The sequence below is a fragment of the Phyllostomus hastatus genome, unplaced genomic scaffold (assembly GCF_019186645.2).
Source record: "Phyllostomus hastatus isolate PE091 unplaced genomic scaffold, TTU_PhHast_1.1 phas_scaffold_555, whole genome shotgun sequence".
Taxonomy (NCBI): domain Eukaryota; kingdom Metazoa; phylum Chordata; class Mammalia; order Chiroptera; family Phyllostomidae; genus Phyllostomus; species Phyllostomus hastatus.
The window spans coordinates 928,560-946,507 of record NW_025334036.1 but is presented as its reverse complement, the minus strand read 5'-3'; the positions used below and the strand labels follow the sequence as shown (position 1 = coordinate 946,507).

The following is a 17,948-nucleotide window of genomic DNA, read 5'->3' as shown; positions in this document are numbered from 1 at the left end:
CGGATTTCAAAGTCATCTCTTAGATGATGACATCTGATGGCTCGCTTTTCAAAATGCAAGGGGAATGAGGTGAATCTGGAGAGTGTCCTGGTTTTAGGCTCAGGCACACACAAAAAATGACGCTTTACGTGAAAATGCCTGTGCGTGTGGTAGAAGTTGCCCCCCACCCCAACCACCAGGGCAGGGGACAGGCTGGTTCCTGGGTCACCACAGGGCGCTCCCGGAGCCAGACATGAGAGGCGGGTCTGAGAGGGAGGGGCAGCTGTCCCCTGTCTTCCCAGTCAGAGTCTGGTCTGGACCCGTTCTGCAAACAGGGGCCGGAGTGGGCCTGGGCCCCGAGGAGAGGAGGCTGTAGGGAGCTCGGGCATCCACGGAGCCGTAGAACCCAACTGCAAACGCCACCTTCCCTGGGTCCCAGGACCGCAAGCACCCACGAGCTTCCAGCGGCAGCGAAGGCCCAGATGTGACACCAGAACCAGCGCTATCGGGCTGAGCAGACCCCTTCCCGGAGGAGACCACCTGGAGGCCACCGCTGGGCCCCTCCCTCTCTGGACGTTTCCGTCTGTGCCCATGGCGTTGAGTCCCCTTAAAAGCTGCGCGGGACTCGGAGCAAAGCTAAATTTCTCTGAGTGCCACCCCCTGCGTGCAAAGGGCAGAAGGAAATGCCGCAGGTCCCTTCACTTCCCTGCGGCGTCGGGTGGGCTCACAGTCAGGCCCCGCCCCTCGGTCGCTGGACGGGGCCCCTTAGGAGCAGAGTCACCCGAGGGCAGTGGCGACCGTGGTTTGGTCCGTCCCCCAGGACCCTACCTGGCAAAGGAGGGGCCTGAGTGGCATCTGACGAGACTGTTCTTGTCCTGGGTGAGCGCTCCTCCACTTCCCTGTGAGTCACAGAGCAAGATGCTGGGACCTGCCTGCCTTCGATGCTCTGGGGGCCGCAGGGAGACGGCGGGAGGGGGACGTGTCCCAGAGCCACGCCGGCTGGGAGGACCAGCCCCCGAGGGTGGTCACCAGAAACCCCCTTCGGGGCGGATCAAACTACCTTATTCAATGTGCCCAACCCAAAACCAAGCACCAAAAGACTAAAATTGTGACCATAGACAGTAATATATATATATGTATGTACATGTCATCCTCAATGATAACTCCTCAGTTTTCTGTGCTAAGGCTTACGTTTCAGTTGCCAGGTTGAACATCTGCAAACGAACATGAGACTGAAACAGATAATATGAAGACCTCTGAAAATAAAGGTTCCCGACAGGTGAAAGCATCCGTCCCCTTATTGGTTAGGGGCAGGAGGTGCCCTGACTACCTCTGATGGGGCACAACAGACTTAGACACAGCAAGCTAAGCATTACTGGGGGCATTGGGGGACGGACGCTGGGCTCCTATTGCTTTAACATCTGAGATGCTTTCCAAAGCTCCCGTTCAGGAATGTCTCATATCGTCCGGAGTGCGCAGTCTCACTACCAGCACGTATTTCCACCGTGCCTGGTTCTCGGGAGAGTTAGGCAGCCGGTTTCCGTCAGTCATTTCCTTTCACCTGGAACCCGACGTTCAACTCAGATACTGAAAAGGGTTCCGTCTGTCCAGTCACGTCGAAGCACCGGTCAGCACTGGGAGCAGAGGCTGGATTCCCACGCAGTGACAGTGGCCCCCCATACACTGAAGACTCCGTGCTCTCACGGCAGCTAACACAGAAGACAGCACGCCGAACGTAGGTATTTAGACGGACGGACGGGTAGATAGATAAACAGGTATATAGGTCCTGGGTTTTGCACTGCCCACAAGAGTTCGGAACCGGAGGAGGTGCCGGGGCGGTGGAGAACAGCGCCCGTCACACCGTTGACGAGCTTGCCCGTCTCCGTGAAGCCGCGGAGATGGCCGCCCTCGGCGCTTGTGCGGAAACCGGGGGTTCCAGGTGGAAGGTCAAGGGCCGCCGTTCTGTCTCCTCTTCAAGGCACAAGGACGAGTTCCGGACTCTGCAGCTCGGGAGCGAGAGGCAGAGCCTCTGGGTCCGCCGGGAGACAGAAGATCCAGGAGGGGAGCCACACCCCCGCCGAAGCGAACAGGAGGGGCCCTGCGCTGCGGCGGCTGCGCTGTGCTCTGCGGAGCCCCCTGCTGTCCGCGAGCGGCCCCCACCCCACCGCGAGGGCAGGGACAAGACGTGCTCCTGGCCGGAACTCCGCGGCCAGTCGGGCAGAGAGGAGCGCACTGCACGCCCCGAGTGGGGGGGGTTCGGCTCCTTCCTTCTTCCCGTGGGCACGGGGAAGAGGTGCGGGAAGGCTCCGTGAAGGTCTGCGGTGCCGTGCGTCATGACGGCAGAAGGGCCGTGCGTTGTGACGGCGGAAGGGCGGTGCGTCATGACGGCGGAAGGGCCGTGCGTCGTGACGGCGGGAGGGCGAGGATGAGAAGTCAGGAGCCCTTGGTGGCAGTCAGCAAAGAACCAGCTTCCTTGGTGGGCGCACACCCGGCACTTCGCCCGCCGCCGCGCGCTGAGAACGTTAGGGAAATGGGACTTCTCCCTTTCTGCCCTCATCTCGCTCTCTCCCTCGGTTTCCCTCCCAAAGGCGTGTATGCAACACCTTCTTTGTAACGCATTCCCGGCCAGGGAACTTCGTCAAAATGGAAGAAACCCAACTAAAGTGCCTGCTTTCCCTTCCTTTTCTTTTTTTGCTTGTAATTCAATTTGCATCCCTGCTAGTTCATTACATTCTTTTGGTAGAAAAGCTATTGCACGTCTAAAAATGCCTCCACGCCCTGGCTCACATGGCTCAGTGGATTGTGTGCCAGCCTGCGAACCAAAGGGTCAGCAGTTCGATTCCCGGTCAAGGCAGAGGCCTGGGTTGTGGGCCAGGTCCCCAGTAGGGGGCGCATGAGAGGCAACCACACATGGATGTTTCTCTCCCTCTCTTTCTCCCTCCCTTCCCCTCTCTCCAAAAATAAATAAAATCTTTTTAAAAATTTTAAAAAATGCATCCGAGTGTCATTCAGTCACAGCTTCCAGGCAGGCAGCTCCCTCTCAGGAATGCATGCTTTGTGGAGGCCGTCACCCACACGCGAAGCCTCCAGGATTTCATCTCCGCTTGAGCAGACTGCCGCCGCACTGCCACACGATGTTAAACGGTGGAGGGGGACTTCAGCGGCCCCGAGCCGTGTGCAATGCGGCGCCCCCCCACTGGGCTCACGATTTCATAGTGCAGATGGGCACAACAATGACCAGGATGACCGTGCAGGCGGCGGCGGCGATCAGCGCCGCGATCTTGCAGACCCTGGCTCTGCGGAACTCGGCTTCCTTGCGTTTGAGTAACGAGTCATAGCCCGGAGTATAAATATCTTCCATCCAATACTCTAGGTTGTTTGGGTTTAAAGATTCTTGCGTCTGAAAGAGAAGAGGAGATGTTAGCAAGGCGGTGAGTACTTGGACCTGGGTCAAGGGCACCCTGACAGCCGTCCCTCCTGAAGCACCCGAGGGTGCTCTGTAGCTGACAGGGATGGCTATGCGTCCAGTGCCGCCCACAGCCCCTGCCTGAGGTGGGTCCCACGCAGCCCAGGTCCCACCTGCCCCTCCCTGAAGACAAACGTCCTGTTCGGACCCAGCAGACCTGTGGGTCTTCTGTGTGTGAGCAAGCAGAATGGCCAAGAAACACAAGCCTGAAGTTCAAGGGCGCACAACCAGGATGGGCTGGCCCACCGCAGGGGAAGCAGGAGATCACTGAAAAATACCCTCCACCCACAGTCCCCGAGAATGGGGCTCGCACAGGAATACCACGTTGCCCCTGTCCGCCCCCAGGTCCCCAGAAAAGCATGGAATAAAAAAACAAATGCATCTCCTGGCTGGCGTAGCTCAGTGGATTGAGCGCAGGCTGCGAACCAAAGCATCGCAGGTTCGATTCCCAGTCAGGGTACATGCCTGGGTTGCAGGCCATGACCCCCAGCAACCGCACATTGATGTTTTTCTCTCTCTCTCTTTCTCCCTCCCTTCCTTCTCTAAAAATAAATGAATAAAATCTTTTTAAAAAGTTCTATATGTTTAAAAAAAACAAATGCACCTCACAGATAAGCAATTCAAACCTAGCATAAAATATTCCCATTTCAAACACCTGCTGGGTGGCTCAGGCCATGGCCCAAAGCCATGGTCCACAGATGGGTGTGGCAGGGCGTCTGCACGCCAGGCACCAGGTCCCCAGAGGGAGGGCCGTCTGCAGGAGAAACACCGTGTGGCACCTGCCTGGCCTGGGAATCCCGTTCCCCGTGGACGGCGCTCCTCTGTTCCCACAAAGAAAGGCAGCGTCTCGTTTGCGGCGAGCGTTGAATAACGCGTCCCAGCAAAGCACCAGCGCCTGGCGGCTCCAAGCACGGGCACCTCAGTCCTGGAAATGCTCACAGGTATCTGTGCTCCTGGATTGGTCACCGCCCCCAAACACCAGCATGTTCACGACCTGCCTGTCTCCGCCCCTCTCACACACAGGAAGGAAACCGCCCACAGGTTTCAACTCCATCCCGTGATGTCACCAGTGGGATGACGATGATTCTAACCCACGCTGGCCACTCTTCGTCCCACTGCGCTCGTCCCCACCATGCTCTGCGCCCCAGGAGACCGGCCCCCGAGGATGTGTCTGGGGCTCCCAGAGGCCCACAGCTGGGCGCCCACCGTCCACTCACCAAGTGCGTCGCACAGAACAGTCTGGCCCGGGGCTTGCGAGCAGGTGTGAGAACCTGCGCTGGGTACAGAGTCTTAGAAACGTATCGTTAGCAAATGCGGCCCAAGCCAGCCGCTCTGTGAGGCTTCCCGTGGCCGCGTGTTCACAGACAGATGAGGAGACGGCAGCCGCCTGGTGAAACTCTCAGCTCCAAGGAAGTTCAGACTTCCAGGGCGGGACCGGGAGCTCAGTGGGAGGGCCCCTCCCGCATCTACTGTGCGTGGCCGAGTCCCGTCCCCCGTCACCCCCCCCACCCCGGGAATGTCCAGAAGCTCACCTGCAGGTCCAGGGCAGCCAGCTTGCCCTTGTCGCCCGCGTTCCGGGGGTACTCCTCCAGGGTCCAGGCGGGCTGACCCCGCTTCACCTCGGCCAGCTCGGTCAGCCGCATGTCCGTGTAGAGGGGGCTGCTCTTCAGGTGGGCCTTGAGGGAGGCGGGGTAGGGGTGCGGGCTGAACACCTGCTCCACCAGGAAGCCGTCCTTGGGCTGCTTGGGCAGGCGGTGCTGGGGGGGCGCGTCGTACTGCCGCTCGCCCTGCGGAGGGGCACAGAGGCTGTCGGCTGGCACGCGCCGCCGCCCGCGCCACACCTCTAGGCCCCACGGCATCCCGGGGACAGAATGCGATTATCCACCAGCGAGCATGCACAGCCCTACTCTAAGCCCCCTTTTCTGTGCCGGGAACACAAGACCCGATTGGATCCTCGCCTGCCACGGCTCTTACCGGCCGCCTCATACGCAGGGGGAGGAGAAGGGGCCCGGGGTCCCCTCGGCCAAGGGGTGGGGCTGCAGTTTCAACCTCGGCATCTGGCTTCCGAGACCCTGTGCTTGACCGTTACTACCCCCTTTCTTTTACCAGCGGGGGCCTGGGACCGAGTGCCGAGGCGGGACAGACATAGGCCTTTGTCTCCGGGAGCTGCTGAGCCCACTTGGCTTCTCTGGAAGGAAGCAGCCAGGCCAGAGAGTGGGCTGAGAGCCGCTAGTGACTTTCAGCGACCCCTGCAGGGCCTTCAAGGTTGGGGAATGCTCGACAGGACAGTGTGGCCGTAGAAAGGGGGCTGCCACCGTGGGCCACCACTCGGGTTCTCAGTCTGTGTGAGCTGCGGGGGCCGGATACTCTCACAGCTGGGGGCTCCTGACACCTTCTAATCCTAATGCCAGGCCTTCAGATCTCTACAGAGTGTCGCTTCCTCCAGGAAGCACTCCTTGACCACAAAGGCTGGGTCAGGGCCCACCTGTGCCACTCCCTAAGACGGGGGCAGACCCAGTGGCCACCACTGTCCTGTGGCAGGGGTGAGCCGTGACCACCCACCAGCCTGTCTGCATCCTCCGCCGGCCTGTGAGCTCCTCGAGGGCAGGGTGTCGTCCCATCTGCCCCTCCATCCTCCACTCCAGCAAACCCGCTCCCCCGACCCGACGTGTGTGAGTGTGTGCCTCCCGCCCCGGGGTGGGGACCGGCACGGGCCCTCCCACTGGTGCACGGGGACCCCGCTCCAAACACGGGTGCCAGCGAGCACTTCCAAAGCCCCGGGGCGGGCCCGAGGAGGCAGCGTGGGCCCGGCAACCGCTGCCAAACAAACCCAAGCAGGAAGACGACGTGGCCTCTCGTGTCCTCACTGCTCAAAGCCAAGGATCCTCCAGGAGGCTTCACTGATGCTATTAGTTCTGCCCGTTACCACCGCCCAACACTCAGAGCCACCGCGGCTGCCGGGCCGCACGGAACTGGGGGCGGGGCGGGTGCTGCCCACGGAGGGCGGACTGTGTGTGCCCTGCCGTGCTCAGGGCCGAGAGCACATCATCTCGGCTCACCCTCTCAGTGACACCCCTTTTCTCTGGCGGCGCCACGCAGGCCAGCGAGGGGGCCAGGGCGAGCCAGGGACCCACGGAGGGCAGGCGGGATGGGCAGGGTTTCCGGCTGCCTGGCGTCTGAGGCCGGACGGCTGCCGGCCAGGCACGCCTGCCTTGCTGCCCCTGTGGGGAGACGCCCACGTGCAACTGGGCAGCCGGGGCGTGTGCGTGACGGGTCTTTCAGTGGAAGTTTACAGGCGCCACATCGGGACAAAGAGGGCGGAGGGTGAGGGGTCGGAGACCGGCAGTCGCCCCCTCAAAGGTTTCAGGGGCTGCAGCATGAGGGAGCCTAGCGGGGTGCACGGACCCCAGTCACCACGGAGACAGGGACAAGACGTTCTTGACGGTCGGGCCCTGGGGGAGAAAGGCCGGGTGGGGAATCGGGGCCTGGCCGCCGGAGGTGCTCCGCCGGTTCTGCCTGAGGGAGGGGCGTGTTTCCGAGGGGGGCAGGGCAGAGCCCCCCCGCTGGGGACCCAGGGGCTTCCTGGGGGGGCGGGTGCACGTTCCCTGGGCTCCCGGAGTCTGACACTTGTCACTGAGGTGACGAGGAGCCAGGGAGCGGTCGGAACCTGGGGCGTCGCACCCCCCACTCCACAGTGGGGCTTGGGGAACACGCATGTAGTGGTGGTCTGTGAGGCGGGAGGGGAGGGAAGAGAAGGGAAGGGAAGGGAGGGGAGGGGAGGGGAGGGACCAGGTACCCATGTGCCCCGGGTCCCAGTGGGGGTGGTGAGGGCTGGGGTGGTAAGGCGGACGAACGCAGATGCAGAGGAGGCAGGGAGGCAGAAAGCACCGGGAAGACAGACCCACCAGGCCCACAGCTGAGCGGGGGTGGGGGGGAGAGTGAGACAGTGAGGGAGGTCACAGCCCTCAGCCTCCTTGGGAGTGGGGAGCTGGCAGTGTGGTGGGGAGCTGGCAGTGTGGTGGCGGCCCCGGAACGGGGGCAGGGCAGGGAGCGCCGGCTTGGAAGGAGCAGCAGGGCCCGGGTGGGACCTGGTGACACGTGGGTAGTCACGGGGGGCGGGGGGAGGCCCTGAGCACTATGGGATGTGGGACTGAAGCTCAGGTGGCGGACGGGCGTGGGGGCGGGGGGCTGGTCACCACCCTGGGGAGTGTCAGCCCAGGTGGCAAGAGCTGCCTACTGGGAGGGAGAAATGGGTCACCGAAGGTGACAAAGGAAAGATGACTCAGGCCGGAAAACAGCAGTTTTGGGGTAGGCGCTTCAACGGACCTTTCTTGAACTTTGGGCTATTTCTGTCGGTTTCAGGAGGCTGGGGCGCGGGACGGGGCGCAGGCACGGCTCGCTCAGTGTGGCCCGGCGTCTCTGTGGACGAGCTCAGCCGTCCGAGTGCCCTGAGTGGCCACTTCTCAGCGCTAACAACCCTGCAGGGCACCCGAAACCTGGCCCAACGCCAGCAGCTCGGGACAAGGCCAGGGACCAGAGGGGCAGCGGCTGGGGCACACTCTGCTCTCTCTCCACACCGCACCCTGTGCCGTGGCCAGCACGGACAGCAGAGGTTTCTTCGGGATCAGAAAAAAGGATCACTCTTTAGATTCTCTCTTTCCTCCCACTCTGGACCCTGAAAACACCCTAGGAGCCCGGTTTCCCAAGCCCCTCCTGGCTGGCACCCTTGCATCTGGCCTCCTCCTGTGGTTGTGCGTGTCTGCAGCCCACAGGGCCTTGTCCCCTGACTGCCGGGGTCCCCTCTGCCCTCAGGAGGCTCCTCGTGTGTCCATGGGCCTTTGAAACCGGGGGGGTGGGGGGGTGGAGGGGGGAGCAGGAATGAGAGGATCCACGGAACCCAGGCAGAATGCAGAGGAGCGGCCACAAGTGAGCCCATGTGTGTGAGTAGATACCCGTGTGAGTGTGTGTGTGTCCATACGTGTGTGTGCACCCGTGTGCACCCTCCCTCGGGAACTGACGGGCCACCGCGTCTACACAGGTGCAGAACACTCTGCACTCGGGAACAGGGCAGAGCCGACCGTGGGCGGGGAGCAGCTACACAGGAAGGAGGACAGCGCCGTGGGCGGCGCCGTCCCTGCGGGGTGGAACCCTGGACGGTTTCCTCTCGATCTCGCTTTCTAACCGGTGCTCTGCTGTTCACAGAATGCAGGAGCTGACGCCTCCGCAAAGGAGCACCACGCCTGCGCCGACCTGGGACGCCCCCTCCCTCGTGATCCGCGCCCGAACCCTGCCGTTTCGGAAAGGACCGGAGGCTGCCCCGGTGACTCGGGCCTCTCTGCCACTTCCCCTGTTCTGGGGAGACCTGGTCTGCCACCCGGCAGCAGCCCACAGCCCAGGCCCCTCTGGCTGACCCGCGGACCGCCTGCCTGTGCCGCGCCCACCCGGCGGGGGGCGCCCGAGACTGGGAAACGCCTCCGGCCGCGCCCGGTGACGTGAGCTTACATTGAAATTACCTCCTTCGATTTGCGATGCCAGTCCTTGCTCTCCCCAGGGCCTCTGTCCGGGACCTCCTCCTCGCCGAGGCCCGCGCGGCTGGCGTAGGTGATGGTGCGCCAGTCCCTGGGCGAGTTGGAGATGCTGGCGATTTTGGACTCGGTGGCGCTGTTCTCCTCCGTCAGCGACCGGGAGGACGGCCTGGTGAAGAGGCTCTTCTTCAGAGCTTTGACCCGCAGGCTCTCGCTGTTGCTTCCGCTGGCGTCGGAGCAGCACCAGTCGGCGGCGCTGCTCTCCAGTTTGGGCCCGTGGGAGCCACCGTGCACACGGAACATCCGGGGGGAGGCGCTGTCTTCGGAGGGCGCCTCGCTGGTCAGGGAGTTCAGGTCAATCTGCACGCTCACCTTCTCCGGCTGCTGCATTTTCTGATCCAACTTGTTCAGCTTGCCCAAGACGTGGGAGATTTCCTCGCGGACACCCGACAGCGATTCCAGCTTCCGTTCGATTTCGCCGATCCGGAGCACCAGTTTGCAGACACTGGTCTTCAACTCCTCTTCTGAGTGGTGGCCATTGTCGAGCCGGTTGCCCTTTTCTCCTTTGCTGCCGGGGAGCCCATTGGCTACTTTGGGGATGTTGCGCTCCGGCGAACTGTCACAGTCCGACTTGTGAAGCTGGGACAAGGACCCTGTGCTGTTGTAGCAGGATGACTGTATCACTCCCGTGGAGCCACTGATGCTCATGTCATCGAGGAATCGGAAAATGTCACTGATGTCGTCGCTGACGATCTCGGAGTCGTCGTCCGACTGCTTCCTGGCGTGCCTGTCCCCGTACCTGCCGTGCCCCGAGGCACCTAGGTCTTTGCATTTCTTGGGCTCCGGCAGGTGCTGCTCGGTCTGGGTGCCCACGCTGCTGGTGTCCGAGCTGAGCTGCCCACTGGTGCAGCTGATACTCTTGTCCTTGAACTTTTTCGCCGGTTCATGCTTCTCCAGGTCAAGGGCGGACGGGATCTCCTTAGATTTGAGCCCGCTGGATTTCGCCGCGTAGCCAACGGGGAGCATCGGCTGCTGCTCCTCTGGTGAGAGGTAAGCCGGCCGCTGGTCCGGCGCCGGGAAGCTGGGCGACTGGCCGCCGGGGTTTGGATAGCGCAGCTTCTCCTCGGAAGGGTTCCGATGGAAAAAGGACCGTTCGAAGTCAGGGACCTCTTCCGTGTTCAGGCTCCAGCTTTTGGCTGGCCAGGGGGTCTGCTTGCCGGGCCTCCCCAGGCAGCGCCTGGCTTCCGGGGTCCCCATCACGGGGGTGGGTCCAAAATACGTGGAGGCTTGAAGGTCATCTAGGCTTTCGTGCTTCACCCGCCTTTTGTCAGGGACAGGCGAGTACATGGGATTCAGGTACTGGCTGTTGTAGGGCATCTCAAAGCTGTGGTTCAAGAAGGGTGTCTTGTGGGGCTCCTTCCGGCTCGGGGGCTCCCCGTGCTCCCCCTTTGCCTTGTTCGCGGGGCCAACCAAACTGGGGGACACGGGCATCAGGTTGTGAAAATCCTCTTTGAAGATGTTCCTCTTCTGGACGCAGGAGGGGACCACGAAGGGCTCGTCGTGGGCGAGGAAGGTCTCCTTGATGCCCTGGGCGATGGGCAGCGAGTCCTGGTCCGAGACGGGCTCGTTGTCGATGTTCATGGGGAAGTAGGTCCTCTGCATCTCGCAGGGCTGAGGGCTGGCGACCGCGTACGGGGCCAGGGCCTGCAGCCGGTCCAGCGAGGCCGCGCGGGCTTTGGCCTCCTTGCTGACCCCCAGCAGGAAGTTGGGCTCGGAGGCCGGCACGAACTGCGGGCAGTCCTTGCAGCCCGTCTCCCGGCACTTGGACGGCTGCCGGGCGGGGTAGCCCTGGCCGAAAGGTCTGCCGTCCAGCTCGCAGTTCAGGGGCCCGCACTCGGCCGCGGGGCAGACCTCCGCGTCCGGCCTGCAGGACTCGAAGGACGCCTCCTTCTTGCGCGGCTTCTGCCGGCCCGTGGGCAGCTTCTCCTTGGCGGCACCCCCGTTCATCTGGATGAGGTTGAAGATCGTGACGATGTCTGCGGCCACCATGATTTTCTTGGACTGCTGGTTGTTCACGGTGCATTTCATCTTGTCTTTGAACAGCGTGGCTGGGAAGTTGGGGTCGAGGCACGCCGTGTAGAAGAGCACGCTCCTCAGCTTGGCGAGCTGCGGCAGGTCGAAGCGGGCGCACAGGGACTTGCACAGGTCCTGGTAGGACACGGAGTTTTGCTTGCTGTCCAGCTCCTCCAAGATCTTCACCAGGAAGACGGAGGTTTCCTGGCTGGCCTCCATGACTCAGAATTCGCACAGGCTCGCCGACTCCGAGTCAGTTCTACGGTGAGAGCATCGGAAAAGAGGGAGGGGGAGAGGATTAGAAACACAGGTGGGACATCCTGGCTGGTGTGGCTCAGTGGACGGAGCATGGGTCTGTGAACCAAGGCGTCGCTGGTTCGATTCCCAGCCAGGGCACAGGTCTGGGTTGCAGGCCATGTCTCCAGTAGGGGGTGCGCTAGAGGCAACCACACCTTGATCTTTCACTCTCCCTCTTTCTCTCTCCCTCCCCCTCTCTAAAAATAAATAAATAAAATCTTAAAGAAAGGAGAAGAAACACTGGTGGGGTTTTAAGTCAGGCTTGCTGTGTACCACATAAAGAAATACAAGGACAAACTTTTTAATGGCTAAAAATGTATTAAAAACTTTAAAAGTATTTGTAACACGTGACCTTGTAACCCCCTTCCCAGGAATCCACCTTACAGATGTGATCAGTGACAATGATTTATGCATAAAGATGTTCACTGCGATGGTATTTACAATAGAGGAAGAAATAAAACAGCCTAAATATCCCACAAATAAGGGAATGCGTAGACGAACCCCACGGTGATACACGTGACTTCTTATGAACATTAAAATTCCACGGATGGATGTCCTTGTCGGGATGCCATTCGCCCATAAGAAGGAATGAACCACTAGAACAGGCAGCGACGTGGATCTCCCGTGGGCTGTGCTGGCACAAAAGAGGCCTGGGCCACAGGGCCACACGCTGTGTGATTCCACGGCAGTGACAGTGTGGGAAAGGCCCGTCCCGTGGCCGGGGCTGGCTGCAGAGGAGCGCAGACAGACTTCCCGGGATGATGGAACTGTGATGCTGGGGTGGTTCCGTGACCGCACACACTTGTCAAAACTCACGGTGCTGCACACCCATTGTGTGAATTGTACTGTGTGTGTAAACGAGACCTCAATTCAAAAGTTACACAGGGAAGACTCTTTAGGGGAATGCTAGGCTACGCTACACACTATGGCGTGAGAAAAAATACGAAAATAAATCTGTATACGTAGGACGATCTTCATTATATATTCCTTGAAACGGAAAGGAAACCATGTCTGCCAAAATGTTAACGCTGGTTACATTTGGATTGTAAATATGGACTTTTTTTCCTGAGTTAGGAGCCTGGCCTTCAATATTGTATTACGCAAATTTTCACACACCCGGCAAAATGGAACGAACTTTGTGTAAGCACTCAGGCGGCCGCCATCTGGGATCTACCGCGAACGCTCTCCCGTTCGCTTTACCGCACATCCACCGCTCTGGCGCCAACCCATCTTTCTGCGTGAACTCGCTTCGCAGTAAATTGCAGACGTGTGTACACTTCCCCTAAATACTTCATCGTGGAGACCACCGACCCAGCTGCAGTAACTGTTTACAGTTTTCCACTTAATATAAAGTTTCTGTACAGGGACGTGCCGAAACCTTAAGTGGCATGTGCTGGAATTTTGACCAGTGTGCAGTCACCAAAACCATATAGTGATCTAGGGTCCTCCAGCTGCCCCAGAAAGCTCCCTCGTGCCTCTTCCCCTTCAACCACCATTCTTATTTTTCACAGGTAGCTTTTATTTTTTTCTTTATCATTTCCCATCTCTTCTGGAAATGCCTGCCATGCATACTAGTTACTTTGTAATCAGCAGACAATCACTCCTCTTACTCTGAAGTGGGAAGACAAAGCTGCGTTCACGAATCTTGGATTAAAAATGCCAAACCCAACGTGTAACAGAATTTCACGAGAGAAAGGGAAGCTCCTGGTCGATGAACAGGGACCCAGGTTCTGAGAGTTACGAGGAAACATCCAATCACACAGGGTTTTCCCTTCCCTGGCTGCACCCTGCTTAGGACAGGCGTCTCGGACAGTTGACTCTCATGTCCACACGGGTCCCGTCTGTTTTCCACGGAAGCGGTGGCTTCCCCTCGGGTTGAATTCCGGCTGCCACGGGCAGCGTTTCTCTCTGCCTCCTGGGCCGCTGTGCCCACCGGCGTGCGCCCTCCCAGGACCGGCTGCAGCGACGTGCGGAGACCAAGTTTGGGTTTTCTTGTGCAGACAAGGCAGCAAAACCCCGAGCGGCTCTGTTCCAGCCCAGAGCAAGTCACCGGAGCCCGCTTCACCTGCGCAGCCTTCCGGGCGCTGCCCCAGCCTCGCTCCCGCCCAATGAGAGCCTTCTGAGGCCAGGCGGTTCTGGTGAGTCAGAGGCGGGGACAGCCTGTGACACCGGCCCCACAGGTGAATAAACGGGTACAGGCATCAGAGCGCAGGGGGAATGAATGCAGCTCAGCCCGTGCATCTCGCACGTCAGGGTTTCGGTGGCACCAAGTTCCGGCGGGGGTCTCTCTGGATGCTCACCGCAGCCCGGGTCGGCCTCTTGCGCATGCGCTGTTGCCCTCTGGCGGATCAGCACGCGGGCCTGCGGGCCGGAAGACCGAGACTCGGAGCCCCGAGAACCAGAGCCAGGGCTTCCGGAGAACCCGCGACCGCTCCTTCCCAGCGAGGCCCTCTCAGTGTTTTCATCCTGGTTTGCGAGGCTCTAAAATGATGCATCCCGGGTTGGAGGAGACCTTGGAACACCAAGACCCAGGGCCTCTCTTCTCCCTGCTGCAGGTCCAGCGGGAGTCGGCAGGGGGCTCTGCTCCACGTCACCGCCGCCCCGGCGCGGAGAGCAGCACCCCCACCCCCTGGGGACGGAGGACACGGCGACGTACCTGCTAACGCCTGGAGCTCGCGTGCACATCTCTCTGGACAGAAAGAGCACCTGGGCACACTCGTTTCCACTGAGCGGGAAACGGCATCCTACCCGTGCTCCGAGGGGGCGGCAGAGCCTTTCGGGACAGAGGGAATAAACACCCCACTCACGTTCCTCATTAACAACTTCAGTGTCCAAGTGTGCTGTGCCCTGGCAACAGAGCAATGCAGAAACCGGGGTCCCTGCTCCCTAAGACTCCCACTGCCTCGGATCCAGGCTGTCCTCCCCTCTCTTTCTCGCATCCACTCAGTGGGCACCCACTCAGCACCTGCTGATGCGTCAGGCCCTGCTTGAGATTCGGGGGTCTTCGGGCTGAAAAGGCTGGGGTCCTCCAGGGGCTCAGGTGGCAGGGGCTTAGCTAGCCGTCCCGAAGGACCAGATGCGAGGGACGGGTCTGTGACACACTGTGACACGGAACTAGGTGACCGCCGTGGGGGCGGGGGGACAAAAGTAGGTAAAACTACCAACCGTCAGGACCTAACGGATAAATCACGAGGAGGGGATGCAAAGTGATAACAGCAACCGTAAGACAAGCACTGCCAATAAATGTGATAAGGCACGAGTAAACTGGTTCACACACACAGCTGTGAGCCTGCTCTCGCCAGCCCCCGTGTTTTCGCTTCAGACGCCGAGAGGGAATGTGCCAAATTGTACAGAGAAGCCCTGCGAGCGATTCCCCGACTGGGACCTGGGGGGCCGTTAGGGGTCCCCACGGGGGGCTCTCAGAGTCACACCGGGAGTGAGCAGGCTGGCATAGCCCTCCCCTGCTCTCGAGTGGGTTTCTGATGCTTCCCTTTCATAGCAGATTTCTTCTAAAAGGTTCTGCTGTTCAGAGAGGGGGAGGGGGGTGAACGGTCTGATCTGGTGCTCTCTCCCACGTTGTGCAGGTGACGGTACACTTGCCGGCAGGAAAGTTAGCAACGTCCCAAGACCAAGGCGTCAGGAGTGAGCAGCACGCCCGGGGCTGGCCGCCAGCCGCCGCTGCCTGTGTCTGGTCTCCACACCCCTCTGCCCTCCTTGCCGTCCTCGCACTGCTGCTGGAGCCTGCAGGGAAGCTCCACAAACTGAGACCCGCAGGTCAGCGGGGAGAGGTAGGTAATGGGGGCGGGGGTGGGGGGGGGGGCTCGAGCAGCCCAGTCACCGAGGAACTTGGAGACTACACGTCACCACGTGGCTGGAGCAGCGAGCAGGGCCTGCCCCCTCCCTTCTCCTGGTGGTCGCATCCCTGCCCGGCAGACACAAAGCCTCTCGCTGGTTTCTGCTTCCCCTGCGTCAAGATTCGAGAAGGAGCTCGTTGGGGGCACGAATCCTGAGGGAGGAAACCCCCCCCACCCCGAGCACTGCTGTGTGCCGCGGGCAGAGGGAGGCAGGCGTCTCGGCCCCACGGGAGCACAGATATTTCCGGCGGGGCACCAAAGAGTTAATAGATACAAAGGCTTTTCCAGGCTGGAAGTCACATCGATGTCACCTCTAGCCCGAGCCAGGAAGAAAATGGCATTACATATGTAAGGTTCAGAAAGGACTCCCGCCGACAAAGGAACCTTTGTCTGTCTTCCAAGTATGAAAGTGTCTCGGAACACTCCCTCACCAAACTCATCAGAAATGCAAATAAACGGATGTGTTCCTCCCCTGGCGGCTGACATTTATTATCTCACGGCCCCAGATCGATACAAATTGGCCACACACACACACACACACACGACAAGCATCCGACTTTGTGTATCAGGCGTCTGAGGTTTTCTCTCCAGCCTCCCGCAAGCTAAGAAAATCTCTGAATTTGCTCTTTCTGCAGACTCCCCTCCCTCTCCCTCTCCTGCCCCACCTTCCTCGGATACACAAGAAGAAAGCCCATTAAAGGGGGCTGGACAGCTGTCCCTCCATGCAGGCTACTCTCCGTGGCCCCCCTCTCCTCTTCCAGCAGGCCCCGAAATACACCCCCCCCCCGCCCAGACTCTGCAGGAGCTGGTGGCGCGGAGCGGAGCTCATTGTAAAAGACGTGGTGTACCCACAGCGGTCTGCTGGCTTCTCCACCTGCAGGGCAGGCTCCATGGATGCCGGCGGGTCGCAAACATGGAAAGGAGGGAGGAGCCTCCACCCACCGTCTCCATCTGGGAGAGGGGCACCGGCAGCAGCTTGTTTGCTGGGGGAAGGGGTGCATCGCCCGCCGGCCACGTCTGCTGCCACCAGACTCCTCCTGGCAGCTGTCCGAGGCACACACAGAACCACGGCAGGGCCCGGCGGCGGAGCCCCCACTGCCTGGTGACACCGCCCATCCTCCTCAAGCCAAACGGTCTGAAGCCTTCACTAAATGTGTCTGGATCCCCGTCTCGAAGAGCGCCTGAGCGAACCGGCACCGTCCCCACCCTGGACTCACGGGTTCACACCTCTGTGGTCTTCCAGCAGGACAGGCAAGTGATCGCCGTGGCTGGGTTTGGCGGCCCCAGGGACGGCGGCGCACAGAGGGGTGGGGAGAGGGACGCGTCCCGTGCCTGAGCCGGACGGCGTGCGGGGGCACACCGGGCGGCCAGGCCGCGCCCCTGTGTTTCCCCGAGGGCGAAGTGGAACGGCCCACCTCCTCCGTGAGAGCCACACGCCCATTCCACATCGACGCCGCTGGAAGTCTCGCCCGGAGAACCGGACGCACTGGTGGTATGTCTGGGGTTTGTCCCGTGCACTTTGCGCTGATGTGCCAGGGCTTGCACACACCCCGACGGTATATTTAACCCTCGAAGCACAGTCTTCTGGAAGCGAATTTGCAGCCGTGAAAACTTGTCCCGAACCGCATGGCCCTTGTCCGCTGTTTCTCTTCCTTCATCCCTTCTCTGTCCGCCAGGTTGGCTCAAGCCCGCTACACCACACACCCCCTCCCTCTCCACCACTGTCCAGAGCGCCGCAGAAAGGGCCCGGTGGCCCGCACCGTTCCGGAGCCCTGGGGGTTAGGTGGACTCACACCCGGCGCGCCGGCACCGGTGCCCACACCGCGCGCTGGCTCACGCTGGCGTGCGCTCCCATCCCCGCCCGCCCCGGCTCTCCGAAGTTACCTCCGAGGCTCCCGGAGCAGGGTCCATGCGGGTCTCCCGAACCTCTCTGGCTGTGGTCCACACAGCCTCGGATGCCGTGCTTCCGGAAGGCTCCGGAGCCCACTGGTCCCCGCCTCCCGGACAGCCGGCTCCGTGCTGGGGCTGCTTCCCGGGGCTGGGGAGGCTGCAGCTCTGCCCCTGACTCAGGGTTCTGCTCTCACCTGCGCGGCGCCCCCCCGACTGCGGCCGGGGCAGGAGCGGGCGCACGGCGGCCAGAGCCGGCGCGCGGGCTCCTCCGGGGCAGGGGCCAACCAGCCCAGGCTCGCATGGCGCCGGGGCTCGCGGCGACCCCGGGACTTGGCCTCGGAGCCCGGAGAGCCTCAGCTTCGGGCGTTGTGTCTCGGCCTGTGCCGCCGCGTCACGGTCTCGGGGGCAGTGAGCAGCGAGGGCCGGGGAAGCGGCGGCACAGAGTCGGGCTCGGCCTCCCCATCGTCGCCTGCCCGGGCGCGCAGGCTGGCAGGGCGCACAGGCAGTGACTGCGCGCGCCCTGGGGATGGAGGGGCGGGCCCCGGGAGGGGCGCGGCGGACGCCCCAAGAGGTTACCCTGATGGAGGCTGCAGCCTGGAGAGCGCGCGCGGGGCGCCGCCGGAGCAGAGCTCCAGGAAGGCCACGTCCGCGCGGTCCCGGATCGCGGTTGCAGCGCTGGGGGCAGAGCCAGCGGAGGCTGCGCGCTGGAGGGAGCTGGCGACCGGCGCCGCCAGCAGGGTTCGCGTCTCCCCACTCCCTGTGTTGAAGGTGACTGCGGCCCCCAGTGGCCAAGTAGGGGCGCGCGGTGTCTTCACTTCTCTTCCCTGGATTGCGCGGGGCTCTTCTTCCCGGCCTCTGATTCCG

General features: G+C 61.5%; 1 protein-coding gene across 1 annotated transcript; it reads right to left on the bottom strand.

Annotated features, from left to right (window-relative positions):
• Positions 1-3,181: 3,181 nt before the first annotated feature.
• MINAR1 (membrane integral NOTCH2 associated receptor 1) lies at positions 3,182-17,189 on the bottom strand. The gene is made up of 4 exons (XM_045824874.1): positions 17,079-17,189; positions 8,959-11,302; positions 4,978-5,232; positions 3,182-3,379 (listed from the first exon to the last, which is right to left on the bottom strand). Exons 2-4 carry the CDS (start codon positions 11,260-11,262, stop codon positions 3,182-3,184), a joined length of 2,757 nt encoding a protein of 918 aa, XP_045680830.1. The 5' UTR covers positions 11,263-11,302; positions 17,079-17,189.
• Positions 17,190-17,948: the final 759 nt, after the last annotated feature.

What these genes read in the sequence shown, in the direction of transcription:
- MINAR1 (XM_045824874.1), bottom strand. Translation starts at nt 11,262, where the DNA reads ATGGAGGCCAGCCAGGAAACCTCCGTCTTCCTGGTGAAGATCTTGGAG. An exon ending in GGCATCGCAAATCGAAGGAG is followed by an intron (nt 5,233 to 8,958) that starts GTAATTTCAATG and finishes GCCCCTCCGCAG; the next exon opens with GGCGAGCGGCAGTACGACGC. An exon ending in TGGCTGCCCTGGACCTGCAG is followed by an intron (nt 3,380 to 4,977) that starts GTGAGCTTCTGG and finishes CTTCTCTTTCAG; the next exon opens with ACGCAAGAATCTTTAAACCC.